The sequence below is a fragment of the Passer domesticus genome, chromosome 2 (assembly GCF_036417665.1).
Source record: "Passer domesticus isolate bPasDom1 chromosome 2, bPasDom1.hap1, whole genome shotgun sequence".
NCBI lineage: Eukaryota > Metazoa > Chordata > Aves > Passeriformes > Passeridae > Passer > Passer domesticus.
In genome coordinates this window covers 16,145,672-16,159,098 of record NC_087475.1, presented here as the reverse complement: position 1 = coordinate 16,159,098, position 13,427 = coordinate 16,145,672, and the positions used below count along the sequence as shown (strand labels likewise).

Here is a 13,427-nt window from a genome sequence, read left to right as displayed (position 1 = left end):
GTATTGAAGGTGTATCCAGTAAAAGGCACCTTACTATTACAAAGTGGTATTAATCAGTGATACAATTATCTTGGTCCAACAAGATGACTTGAATCCAAAGTCTGCAAAGTTAGGGCACACTCCTAGAGAAGAGACACTCACTTCAGAATGCAGTAATTTAAGAACCCCTTTTAAATAGCTGTTTCAGACTCTCAGTACAACGCACAGCAGGTGTGTGTCTAACACATTAATAGCATTATCAGTAGAAACAGAGGAATAATTCTGTGCTGATGAGTACATTAGTCTTACCTTCTGAGTGGCTATAAAAGAAATTACTAGGTTGCGTTTGTGTACTAAGACACACAAAGAATGTATTACATACTTGTCAACCTTGCTAGCAGAGACATAACAAAAACCCCTGACTGGGAAAAAAAAAACTGACAAAAAAGGATGTGAGGTTCCTCAATATTTGGCTGACTTATTGGGATGAAATGGACTCATAATCACATGAGAATTTAAATCAAGACTGAAGTTTTAGGAAATATTCTTTAACACATCTCATGAGCAAAACAAAGTTCTTATGAAAGATGAACTGTAAAGATAGACTTAAAGAGTACTTTCCATCTTTGGAGTTTGTAAATTTCCAGCATTTCCTTATGCTGGCTCATACAGATAGGAGAAAAAAAAGTTTGTCTGCATGCCAGCAAAACGTCCACATACTCACCCTGATTAGTGTATAATACCTATTGGCTCAGAGGCTTCCAATGTGCGCTCAAAAAGCCCACAGTTCCCTGCCAAAGTGCCAAACCGGCCAGGTGTTTATGAGTGGAGAAGGGAGAGCAGCTTTCTTTTGAACCATCAGACAGACACCTGTCACCAGCTGGAACCTGAACAGGGTGGGCAATACCCACAAGTCCTCCTCAGGCCCCTTGTTCAGAGCAATACAGAACAACACACTTTGTTCTCATACAATTTCCCCGTCCAGTCTGAAGTGCGAGTGGTGAACGTGAAGCCTCTGGCCAAGCCAGATGAGAGGCTGGCGTGTCTTCGTCCTGTGTCTCACTCTAAGCTCCTCATCAGGCTGGCAGCTGGAAGAGGGTTCTCAGCAAACCACCCCAGCAGGAGCTCGGCTGTGCCTTAAGACCCGGGCCCACAGTCCTGCCGGGGCAACGCACCGTGGCGACTCAATGACCTCCTGCAAGAGCCTCAACTTTTTCTCTCACCTTCTGCTGCTCCCTGTGCTGGACGCGTTACACGAGGATCCCTTCGCACGCATCTCCCTGTCCCCAGACCCCTTGCCAAGGGCTCCGCTCCCCCGGTTCCCCGGCACCACCTTCACCGGCCGCGTCCCCGCTCGACCCGGGAAGGCGGCGCGGGGCAGGCTCCAGCCCGAGCCCCCGCCCCACGTCCCGCCTCAGCCCAGCCCGCTCACCCGCGTCGTAGAAGGCGTCCAGCACCGCCGTCTCGCCGAAGTCCAGCTCGCCGAAGTTGACGGTGCTGAGCTGGGCTCCCTCGGCCTCGCAGGCCCGCAGCAGGCACTGCCGCGCCCCAGCCTCGGGGCTCCGCGCCCCGGTGCCCGCCTTGGGCGGGTCGTTCAGCACGTACACGGCCCGCAGGCAGCGCGGCCGCGGGGCTGCCGAGCCCACCTCCGCCGCCTCCGCCTCCGCCGGGCCCCCGGCCGTCAGCTCCGGCTCCGCGCCGGGGGGCGCCGGCTCCGCGGCCGCGCTGCCGCTCACGGGGCTCTCCATAGCGGCGTCGAGGGATGAGGGGAGCGGGGGGCTGCCGGCAGGTGCTCAGGCGGGGCCGCGTCCCATCGCGAACAGCGGGGCAAAGCCCCGGCGAGGCGGCTCCCTCCCTCCTCGTGCCGGCCCTTCTGCCCGCGCTTCCCTCCGCTCCTGGGCGGGCGGGCACGGAGACGGGACGAGGCGAGTCGAAGGCGGCCGGCACGGCGCGGGGCTCGGCTCAGCCGGGCACCGCCCTCCCCGAGCGAGACGGCCCGGGGAGCCCGGCGCGGAGTGCGGCTCCACCCCGCCGTGCCTTCCCGGGACAACGCGCCCGCTCCCGTCCGCGGCCTCGGCGGCTCTGAGGGGCAGCGGCGCCGTCGGGGCGATCGCGCCCCGTTTATCCCGTGCCCTGCCCGCCCCTCGCCGCAGCAGCGCCCCCGCGCACCGCCCGCGGCTCCGTTTGTCTTCCCTCTGCTCCATCGCAACCCTCCCCTGCTGAATCCCCCTTCCAGTTGTTTACACGACTTTGACCGCATTTAGACTGTGTCAGAAGTTTGGGTAATAGTTCATCCTTAAATTACTTCTCTTTTCTTAATAATCTCCCACGATCATGACAAAATCAGCTTCTAGTAACTCTGTGGCAATTCCTGGTTTCTTTATAAGAACAAAACTATTTTTGATTTTCTAACACATTTTTCTTATTAGCTACACTGGTGATAGCAGCCTTGGATTTGGCACTGCTACTGGTCCAGGCACTGGTGCATTGTGTATGTGCCTGCATAACAATATCTCAGCCTTGTACCCCAGCTGTCAAAAGTCACCCTACGGAGACCACAACCAACTAGTGATCAAGGGAACAGTGGAAAAGCACAGTCCTCCTGCAAATTTGTGTTTGAAGTAGTAAACCCATCTGGAAAGTTTTTCATTTTATTTTCCACTCATGGTGACAGATGAGGTTTTAGACAAGGAGTGTCTTCACCTTTTGCTGCAGTGTGAAGACTATGCGGCTATCAGAGACAATGATTTTCCCCATGCTGTAATCATAGAAACAGAGAAGTGTTGAGGTTGGAAAAGACCTCTGACATCATGGGATCCAACTGTTAACCCAGTACCACCATGTTCAGCACTTAACCATATCCCCAAGTGCCACACCCACACCTGAACACCTCCAGGGATGGTGACTCAACCGCTACCCTGGACAGCCTATTACAATGCCTCACTTTCAGTGAAGTAATACAACAAAAGCAACAACCAAAGGCTTACAGCATGGTATTTTCCTCTCTAGGTGTCTGTCTGTTTGGGATTAAAATAGATTTACTTATAGAATATAAGAAATGCATAGGCTTAAGTTTAATTGTAACTTGCTTACAAGTTAGCACGAATAGGCTCTGCACAAAACACGACAGGTGAACTTTAAATGAGCTCCTTTTGCCAGCATGGCTGGCTCAGCAGGGGAGGAAACAGAGAAAGACTGGACACTTTCAGAGGAGGGCTGAGACCTTGGTACCCAGTGACACAAAGGAGGGTCCCAAGGCTGCACCAAGCTGAAGGATAAGAGCAGCTAATGGCCTGTCCATGTGGGCATGGATAAAGAATCCAGTGAGGTGTTGGAAGATCCGAGACCATCAATTTCTATTGGATCAAGAGGTGCACATAAGGCACATGAAGATCTTGTGCACAGACTGTAAGGGTATGAAGGCATGGGGATTTCTTTATTCAGAATCCCTGTCCAGCATCTCAAGCTAAAATAAACCAAATCTGCCTCAAACCCAGGGTCTGATCTCTGTGACACCAGGGATTGTTAATATGAATTGCAATAGCCAGTATTTGTAAGAAACACTCCAACATGAGGATAGCATACTGCTGTGCAGTATTCATGTCTGCTTAGTGGCTCATAAGGATTTTAGAGAGAATGTGGATAAATAATTTAACATTTCAAAATGTCTCATTTTGAAAAGTTTGGGGCAAATAAACCTTTGGACATGCCACAGGTTGGGGATGTGTATGTGCTTTTTTGACAGAAGCACTTCTGGAGGAATGACGTGGCCATCAGAGACTCCCCCATTCCTGGCAGCTTTCCTCTTTAGGCAAGAGTGAGCTATTGTATGACACACCAAGTCTATTAGCCTTGATCCAGTAATGCACCACTTACCTGACAGAATAGGAGAAAAATCAAAGTATCTTTAGAAGACAGTCAGCGTGTACATGAGCCTTCCATCAATAAAAAGCACTAGCACATAAGTTTATGATCCTCCCAATACCAATCCTACTTTTTTACTTTTTGAATTATAAAAAAGTTTGTTTGAACAGCTGTTATTACAAATTGAAAAGTACAGTCCTGTCAAAGTTAAGGGATTATTTGCACAGGAGAGCTTTTCTCTTATTCAATAAAATTTTTGGGCTTTTAGCAACTAACATGCAAAAAAACCAAATTGCAATTAAATGTGTTTAGAGCAATATATGCATGGTGTGGTGCTTTCTGTAATCTTGAAAATTGTTTTAGTGTCAGTCTTAAAGAATGGCTGGGATTGCCTAGTGGGATGCTACTGAGGCATAGTAAATAAGCCTTTTGTTCCTTCCAGAGGTTATCAAAATTTAGGTTGTTCTAGGTCTAAGACACGACTTCAGGTTTAATTTTGCAGTTTTTATAATTTGTTACTTTAAATTACTTGTTGAGAGGTCTGTCTCTTGGTCTTGAAACAGAGTGACAGTTTCTTAGTAGATATTTTATATTATGATAAATAAGAAAATTATATTTCCCCTTTTCCTAATGTTATTTATCTTTCAAATAATATCCTTACTATTCCTTGGACATTTTTCCTAACAATCTATTATTGACTTTCAGTAGTTTAACCTGGTGCAACTTGTTCAGAGTTTGTATGCTTTCTTTCAAGTTAGAAACAAGGACCATTTTTAAATTAAGAAGTTTCATTTTACAGGCTGCGACTGTTTTAAGAAACTGTGGCTCAGTGCCTGACATTTCCAGTGAGCAACAGTATCTTCAAATCTTGCAGGTCACCTGAGTGAGAATAAATAGGAGATTCAGACTTTGGGGTGTTTGAATTGTTTCTGTGCAAACCAAAAAGTGTTAAATGTAGAGGAAAAAAGGTGAGTCATGAAACACTCTTTCCTCTTTTTGGAAAAGTGTCCAAGAAAGACACTTGGTTGTAGAGGTTATAGAAAGAGCCACTCTGCCCCTGGAGTTGCCTATTTAAAAGTCCAGGCCAGAAGTTAATATTCAGATTCTAAATCATTTTCCAAGACTTTTTGCCTTTACATAGAACCCAGCCTAACAAAACCAAGCAAAATTTCTGAAGTCAACATTTGCTCTTGTATAGAACTGTAAAGATGATGGTACAATTTTCTCAGTCAGCACTTTGCACCTGTCAAATCCACTTAGTGCAGAATATTAATTACCACTTCTGCAAAGAAAATAGATGTCCTTGAAACCACCTTTTTTTTTTTTTTTTTTTTTTTTTTTTTTTTTTTTTAAATCCTTGATTAGCATAACTGAGCTAAGGGAAGCGATTCCTTCATTTTTTTCCCCAGGGCTAAAAACTTTCAGTTCAAACCGTAAAGGTATATAAATTTCAAACTGTAAATTTATATAAAGTTTGACTCCACAGACAAATGTGCCATCTTTTCCCTAATGCACATACAGCTACAGCCTCCCCTTTTTTAAAAAAGAAAGCACAGACTAGAACAATCATAAAGGTTAGTCTGCAATTTCAGTGTTCTCTGACATTTTCACCTATAAAGGGGCTCCTCCCATTTTATGCAGTGTAAGGGAAAGCCAAGCTCTCTTGGCTCAGGTAAGTAGCAAATAAACCACAAGACATCCATGGGGAGCCTGCAGATTTGAGCTGTTCCACTGAGGTGCAAACCCACCTGGCCATGCCCTGGCAGTTTTTGGTGAAGGATGCCCACCAGCAGTGTCCAGGGCATCCATCACCCCTGCTGCAGAGGTGCCTAGGAATCCATCCACAGGCACCTGGCACTGACCACCTCAGTCATGGGCACAGTCTTAGCCATGGCCACATCTCCCCTGCCCTTGTGTCCCAGGCAGAGAGGCACAGCTCTGGCAAGCAGCAGCGTCCTGAACATGCTTCCCCAAGGAGCTCCACCAGGGTTACAGCTGCCTTGCATGAACATGCATCCAAAAAGCCTGAATTCTATACCCTAGATGTGAGATTTTTTTTTTCTGTATTGTGAATATCAGGCATCAGGGAAAATATTTGGATGTCCAGATTGTTTCCTGGCAAGCCACTGTACCAGCTTTCCACAGGATAATGCAAGTTGTGGTGCTTAACCTATTCCAAGCAAACATTTTGTTAATGGAGCTTTTGGTGTTACTGTGCTGGTGTGCTACCCCATTTATTTTCATTCACAGTGAGCAGGTCTCCAGGTAACCCTACAGATACTGCTGTCATGTGATGACAGGGTAAAGAGTTGATTTCTTTACTGAACAGGATTTTTTTCCCCTGAAGTATGAATCCAGAGAAAATATCTTTTAATTTTCAAAGTTATTATGTAGAAACTTTACTAGCTATTCAATAAAATTCTGTGCATTCTCCCTTAGAATAATTCTCCCTAATAAACTTCTTGGATTTGTTCAAAAGTCAGATTAAAAATACTAACTCTGTATAAATGGAATCTATGCAACAGGTATAATTATTGAAGAAAAACTTAATGAAGATGACTTAAAAATGCTATAATGCTTTAAAAGTTGACTTGCAGCAAAGCACATCTCTTTTACAACGGGGAAACTTGGATGTCTCAGAGTCATGTGAAGTTAAAACACCTTGGCCACCAGATCATCACTGGAACTGGGTTCAAAGTTCTCAGGGATTCCTCTTGCTTTTGCTTCAGTGGGCAGTGTGACCCCTCACAAGCTCGTTTGGTCTGATAAAAAATGAAGGTAAAGTGACTGCTGAGTCTAAGAATATAATCCCTAGCGCAGCTTTCTGTTCAGAGCCACTGCTTTGCACAGAGAACCATGTTTGTTTCACAGAGCATCTGCTCCTCCCCATCCCTTGCAGATGAAGGACAGAGTGACATTCTGTGTGACAGACAAGGTTAGTCAGGGGGATCGTTCTCTTTCTTTGCTCTGCTTTGGAGAATAACAACTTCATAGGTGTGCCTTGTGTGCCCACATGCACACAGAGCAGTGTGATCAATTCAAAATCAGCTTTGACTCCAAATTCCTAATCTTTAGTTTTCTGTACATCTGGCACCCTAATCAAAAAAAATCTTGCTTTTGGATTTTGACTAGTTATATGTCAAAACTTTGGGAGCAGGGGATGACTAAGGAATGCAAAGTAGCAGTGAAAAAAGTATGCAGGTACTCTCAATAGCTTCCATAAAATCAGAATTTCAATTAGAGAGGAATGCCTGCATTTGAAATAATAAAATAAACCAACCAATAAACCACCTGTAAATAACATAGCAAAGTGAAGGAATAAAAACCCACTCAACCTTTCATGAATCTCTGTCAAGCAGAAATCACACTTTCTGTATGTCTGATAGTTGGCTTTTTTTTTCTCAGACAGCTAGATAGATCATAGCAATGACAGAAGACTTGGCCACATGCATTTATAAATTCTGGCTAAAAGCTTTATTCTGATTTAGGTATCTATGGCTCTCTGGACTTTCTCACTCAGTTAATGAACTGGGGAGCAAACAGCCAGAAGTTAACTCAAGTTCTGTAAAATACAGTTTTTAACAAATTAATCAAATAGAAAACCCCTTATCTCCACTTTACAACGCATTTCAAATAACTTCTGGTTTTTATATTTCAGATGGGAGAAAACCAAACCAGGCCCATATTCAGAAACACCTCCCTTGGACCCTGAAATTTCTGATCCCTTACTAAGATGACTAATGTTAGAGAAAACCACAAGAAAACCTGGGGAAAAAGAAAACTTTCAACTTAGGAGGATGGAGTCTTCATCTGACCATCTATAAAATTCTGAATATTTGTATTGAAGTACTAGATGTTAATAAATAACAATATAAGCTCTAGATTTCTCCACTCATACAGCATCTTGGCATGATGTTTTCTCCTCTGCAGTCCTCTCCAATTCAGCAGGTCCTGTGAGTGAGAAATACACATTTCCCTTGGGAATAAGAAGCAGCTGCTTACAAGCAGCAGCTTCAAAAGGTCTGATTTAAAAATTTTGCATGGGCAGAAGATTAAATATTCTTACCAGGACTGATAAATTTTCTTGTTTTCAGCTTGATCAAAATGTCTAAACTTCTTTACGTATCATGGCTCAGTGTTTTCCATACCATTTTAAGAAAATATTGTCACTTTTAGCCGTTCTCAACTTGTTTCTCCCTGAAGAAACATTCATGGTAAAGACTACCTGACTATTAATTTTTATTCCAGTCAAGAAGTTGTGTCTACTGATTAATGAAAGCCCAACGAAATTGTGGCTGTGGCAGGGAAGACAACCTGGTTAGACTCCTATTGTAAAAACAATGGAGAGGACTAGAATATGTGGTTCATTTTTATTGACATTTAGGTGATTTTTTTTATTGCTGTACATGCCAGATAAATGAGGGTGCATGGGGCTTAGAAGCCTGGCAAAAGCAAAACTGTCAGTGCTGTTTTAAAACATTTTAAACATTTGTAATCACAGGCTTTTGCTGTTACCAGTTGGGACTGTGAAGAGCAAAGGAGTCCCGAGGAGGCAAGAGCTGCTTTAAAGTGACAAATAAAAAACTTATCTGTTATGTTGATACTCACTTTTGTAATAGGTACTAATGAAAGTTTCATATATTTAAACAAATATGGAATTATGTAAAACTGCAGTAAGAATTCTTCAGTTGCACCTGCATTTCTCTTTGTTATGGCAGTCAAGAAATTGCAACATTATTAAATATGAGCTTGATGTGTGAAGAGGGAAATTTACCAATGACCAAAATAGGGGCTTTTTTGTTTTCTAAAGAAGTACTATTAAGTAATTCACCTTCCTGAAGCAGCAGTGTGAAAAGGCATGGGAGAAGCAGGCAGTAATAATATGTAAGAGCAGAGCTGCGGCACCTAGCGAGACAGAGAGCAACACAGCCTGTCTTGAAACTTCTGGCAACTATTTTCTCAGCTTGCATGATGCTCATGCTCTGAAGGTGAGAAGTCATTAGCATTGGGTCTGACTTTAACATTTGGCTTGGCTAGGTGGAGTTCTCAATACTCTTAATGGTGGAATCCAAATGTGTGTAACACTCAGCTTTCCTGGTTACACCACGAGACCTGTGTGTGATGCCAGACACTTTGTCTTCTCTGCTTTGTCAACTTGCATGACATTTATTCTTTGCTAGAGTAGTGTCACATGCTTGAGACTATTACAGTTGCTGCCAAAAAACACGTCACTCCTGTACAGTTAGAAAATTTAATGGCCAGACACATTGTCACTCAAATGCAGTCCCTTTTCAGGCATCTTTCTGCCAGAAGGATAGGAATCATTACAGAAAATTTTATAATGCTATAAGCAAGACCTTCAGCCCATCACTGTGTCAAATCACATTTCTGTCAAAATGCCAAAGAGTTTCTTCCTGTACTTCACAGTAAAAAGCAAGTTAAAAAATAACCTGCTTCCTGTTCTAATCCAACACACCTAGAAAGCACTGAGCATTCCTGACCTTTTTGTAGGAGCCAATACATTATTTGCTAATAACCTTGTAATGGAAACACCTACCTCTTCTTTTTATTTGGGAAATTCCAAATAACAGCTATTTGAGGAAAAGAATTGAGTTAGTGATAGCAGTAAGATTTCTGGAAAAAGTAGTAAAAGGTATCCTTTTTATTACTGCACAGACTTTTTTCCTCTAGAAGTTTAACTCCAGTTGTAAAACTGTGAACTATTTCAGTGTTGCTCTGGAGAGTTCTCAGCTATTCACACAGCAAGAAAGTAGAAAATCAGGTTAGTACTTTGGCACACACAGGCACGTAGGACAAACATCAGATACTCTTTCTTATATCCCCAAATGGAAAGACCAACAGGTTGCAGATTTCCTTATGACACACACACACTGCTGCAGCGTGAAACCAGCTTGAGGAGAATCCCATTTCCTTTCTGCTTAACAGAAAGAGGCACAGCAACATCTTGGTCCAGCCTATAAAATTACTCCAGCCAGAGCCTGCAGAAAGCAACCAGCTTACCTGAGCAGCATCAGCACTTTCATTTAGGCAGAGGTTGTGGGCTGCGTCCTTAAGTGGGCAGTTCCTCTTCTCTGTGTCACAGGGGTACTGGGACACACATTTCTGGAGCAGGAAGGTGTCAGATTTAGGTCAAGAGGAAATTTAGAGTCTGGGATTGCTCCCTTTTATAATAATGCAGTGGAAGGCTGAGGAAGCATGAGGCCTGACTCAGAGCACACAGAAGGTGAGGAAAAATGGGGATAAGAGAATTCAGGCTTACCCCAGACTTGCACCCAGCTAGAAAGAGCACACTGGTGATATATGGGATTTCTGAATCAGCACTTAGACTGAATCAGCCTTATTGACTTTAATATATCTCAATTACATCAAGTCCAATATTGAAGCCTGTAGTTATTGCAAAGTTATTGTAGTAATGTGACATCCTTCTTGTGTTAAGAGCTCCCCAAGCACAGGTTACAGAGCTTACTTCTGAGGTGAGCAGGTTCTTCAGGTTAGAATGTCAGTTTTCCTTCCCCTGAGATCAGTGACACACCAGGCACAACTGTGTAATCATGGCACAAACAACCTGCATCTCCCACAAGATAAATGCCAAACATTAAGGAGTAAGCTTTCTCCAGCCAGCACTGCTTTTGCTGGGATCTCAAGATTTACATCATTCCTCCCCAGCCTAGTACTTTTATTTGCTAAATAGCTGCATCTGTGCTTCCAACAGTAAATTTGTCTGAGCTCAGTAGATTTGGCTCTTTGAATGCAGAGCAGCCAAATTATCTGGCAGTAGCAATTTCCATGCAGGTGCACCTTCTTTTCTACCTACCCTGCATTAGCTGTTGTTCTCTGTTTGGTGCTCTGTTCTAGGAGAAAGAGCATGGTGCACAGATTGTGTGATTGAGCTTTCTCCTTTACTTGGTGTGCCCTTTGCAATGAAAACCATGCCTAGAAGGGGGTAAACCCAGCTAATGGGTCATCCTGTGGCAGGGACAGCTGCCCAGCTTAATTTTCACTAGCTCTGAGATAAGCCCAAGAAGTGCTCTCACAAAATCCCAAACTCTTCATTGCTGTTACCCGAGGAGGTGAAGAGCACCCTGATGGGCCCCTTGGCTAAAAGGATGTTGCTGTTCAGTAGCTGGGATGAAGGACAGAGGGAAGGGTTTGCTGTACTGAGGAATATGATTTCCCATACCAAATGAAATTGCTGGGTCTGGGCTTGGTGAAGTGAAGGGGTTTTACCAGAGACAGTTTTGAGAACAGATGTTTCTTTAACGTCCTGATATTCAAAATTGGTTTTGAAGTCTGCTCATTCTTATCTAATTTGCTTTGGTGTTCTAATTGTCAAGTTTTCTCCTCCAAGAAACAGCCTATTAGATGTTTTAAGATCATAGTGATAAATGCCAATTTTGTTCTCCTGTGATTATCATCAGCTATATTCTCCAGTTGCTTTTCCTACATCAAAAAAGGGAAGATAATAGAGTTTGAAACCTGCATATCCAAAGGGGCTGAGAGAGATTGGTAGGCCCTCTATTGTAACCTTTACAATGTGTCAGGACAATTGAATCTAGTGATTTGTCTAGCATTAATTATCTTGCTAAAATATACTAATCACTCCAACTTGTAGGGTAACAATTTAATTAAAATAATTTGCATCTTAAATTTTTCATCCTACAGTGCTAACACATTTAAAAATGCGATTTAATTTCTAATACTTTAAATAAAATTTCACAGGAGCATGGAGCCATTTTGTTAGTTCAGCTGTTTGCAGCCCCTCACACTGTTCAATAGCGAGCAGTTCAAGGAGCAACTCAGCTGCATCATTGGCTCAAGAAAAGCTTGACTGAGGCAGCATAGAGAGTCTCTCAAGCATCTCTTCCTGAGGCTGCCTGTGGTTTACACTCACTGCCTCTAAAAGCTTGTGTCTGCGTTGGGTTGGAAATCATCTTCATTAAAAGGGAGAACACCAAACAGCAAGGTGTGGAGCGGGTGCAATAACCTTTGTTCCCTGAGTGGAAAGCAGAGGGGAGGATGGCCCAGGGCCATTTCCTGGCTGGCACCGGGCTGGTGGCACCGAGGCCGCTCGTTCCTGGCACGCACACAGGAGCAGCTTCCTGACGGCATTTAAACGGCGTCTTTTGCTTCCTCAGTTGCTCTTTTCCAGGCTGGGAAGCACTGGTACCCTCTCACCTTCAGGTGTGGTGACCTAAAGAAGTTGGTTATTTTCCAAAGGCAGGGAATGGCTGCAGTGGGAGGCTGGAGCTGAGCAGGAGGGAAGCAGCTGCAGGAAGCTGGGAGTGAGCGCGCCGGGTCACACGCAACCAGCTGCTAATTCCTAGGCCAGCTCAGGAGTCAGCTGAGGCAAAAGGTGCCAAGCAAAATCCAAGTTCTGGCTGAAGGGTATTAATAACCATGGAGACAATTACCCAATGTTTTGTGTGGGGAATTCAGCTCCACCTCTTCTGGCTCTTTTTAACTTAAGGATTGCCATGAACAGAAGTCAGTGCTTGGGGGACCCTGTCCTCGCCAAAGCCTATGGGAATTGCTGGTGCCCAGCAGCACTGCCACCCGCACACAGTTGAAAAAGCCTCCTCAGTGTCAAATTGTAAAGTAGCTGTTTCTACTTTAAACAAAAATCCTGCCTGCTTTCAAACCACAGCTCTCCTGTATGAAATATATCATCATCTTTCTCACCAGCCTTCACACTTTCCTCATCAATGTGCCTCTCTCCAGTTCCCAGCCCCAGGGTCCTTATTCAGAGGAGATGCAGACATTGGAGTTCTCAGCTCTTCCTGGCCCTGCAGAGGCTGCTGATCATTCCTGCAAGCAGGAGCACTGCCCATCACCCCACCCAGCCATACTCTCTCCTTGGCTTGTGGTGCTTGGTATTTATGGGACCCACGAACTGCAGAACCTCCAACCACAGCCCCCTGCTCCCAAGGCAGGCCCTGGAGCATAAACACCCCAGACAGAGGCTAAAAGTGTCAGCACAGCTGTGCTGTGGCATGGCCAAGGAAAGCACAGGAGCACCAGACACCTTTGGCCATGCCAAACCCCGTCTGTGCCGCAGGCTCCATGAGCAGGATGCGCAGGGAAGCAGCCGGACAGCCTGGCAGGAGGGCAGCAGGGGACAGGGGAGCTGCTCACACCCCAGTCAGCTCCACAGGAGGAGGTAAGGGTTCTGTAACCCCAGCAGAGCATGAGCTTCTGAGGGTGTTTTACAGCTCTGTCTCATCTTGTTTCATAGGTGCAAATTTCAGTCCTGTCACAGAGCGTGGCGCTCATGGATGTTTCATACACATAAAAATAAAAATTACTGCATAGAGTTGTGTTCAGTCCTTTGACCTGCTAGCATAGCAAAAAATTCATCTGAACCTTTTGCTCATTCACAAATGAATTAATAAGAAAATCACAGAAGATGAAATTTAAAATACACTTCCGAGTATTTGCCATCTTACTTCCATGGAGAACTTTTTAAAGTTCTAAGTGCTATGATCTCACATTAAGAAATACTTGCTCCTTTTAGAATTGTAAGAACAAAATGGGAACATAAAACTGTCTTCTTAATAACCAAAAAT

General features: G+C 44.2%; 1 protein-coding gene across 3 annotated transcripts in view; it reads right to left on the bottom strand.

Annotated features, from left to right (window-relative positions):
- MAP3K15 (mitogen-activated protein kinase kinase kinase 15) overlaps positions 1-1,742 on the bottom strand; it is an 80,618-nt gene extending 78,876 nt beyond the window's left edge. For 2 of the 3 annotated variants that reach the window (XM_064407532.1, XM_064407533.1), the window contains exon 1: positions 1,412-1,742. In XM_064407532.1, coding sequence (XP_064263602.1) covers positions 1,412-1,727 — 316 coding nt within the window. In that variant the 5' untranslated portion in view covers positions 1,728-1,742. Of the gene's footprint in view, positions 1-1,202; positions 1,332-1,411 lie in introns of those variants that run through there. The other variant, XM_064407542.1, reaches the window with a different exon arrangement.
- Positions 1,743-13,427: the final 11,685 nt, after the last annotated feature.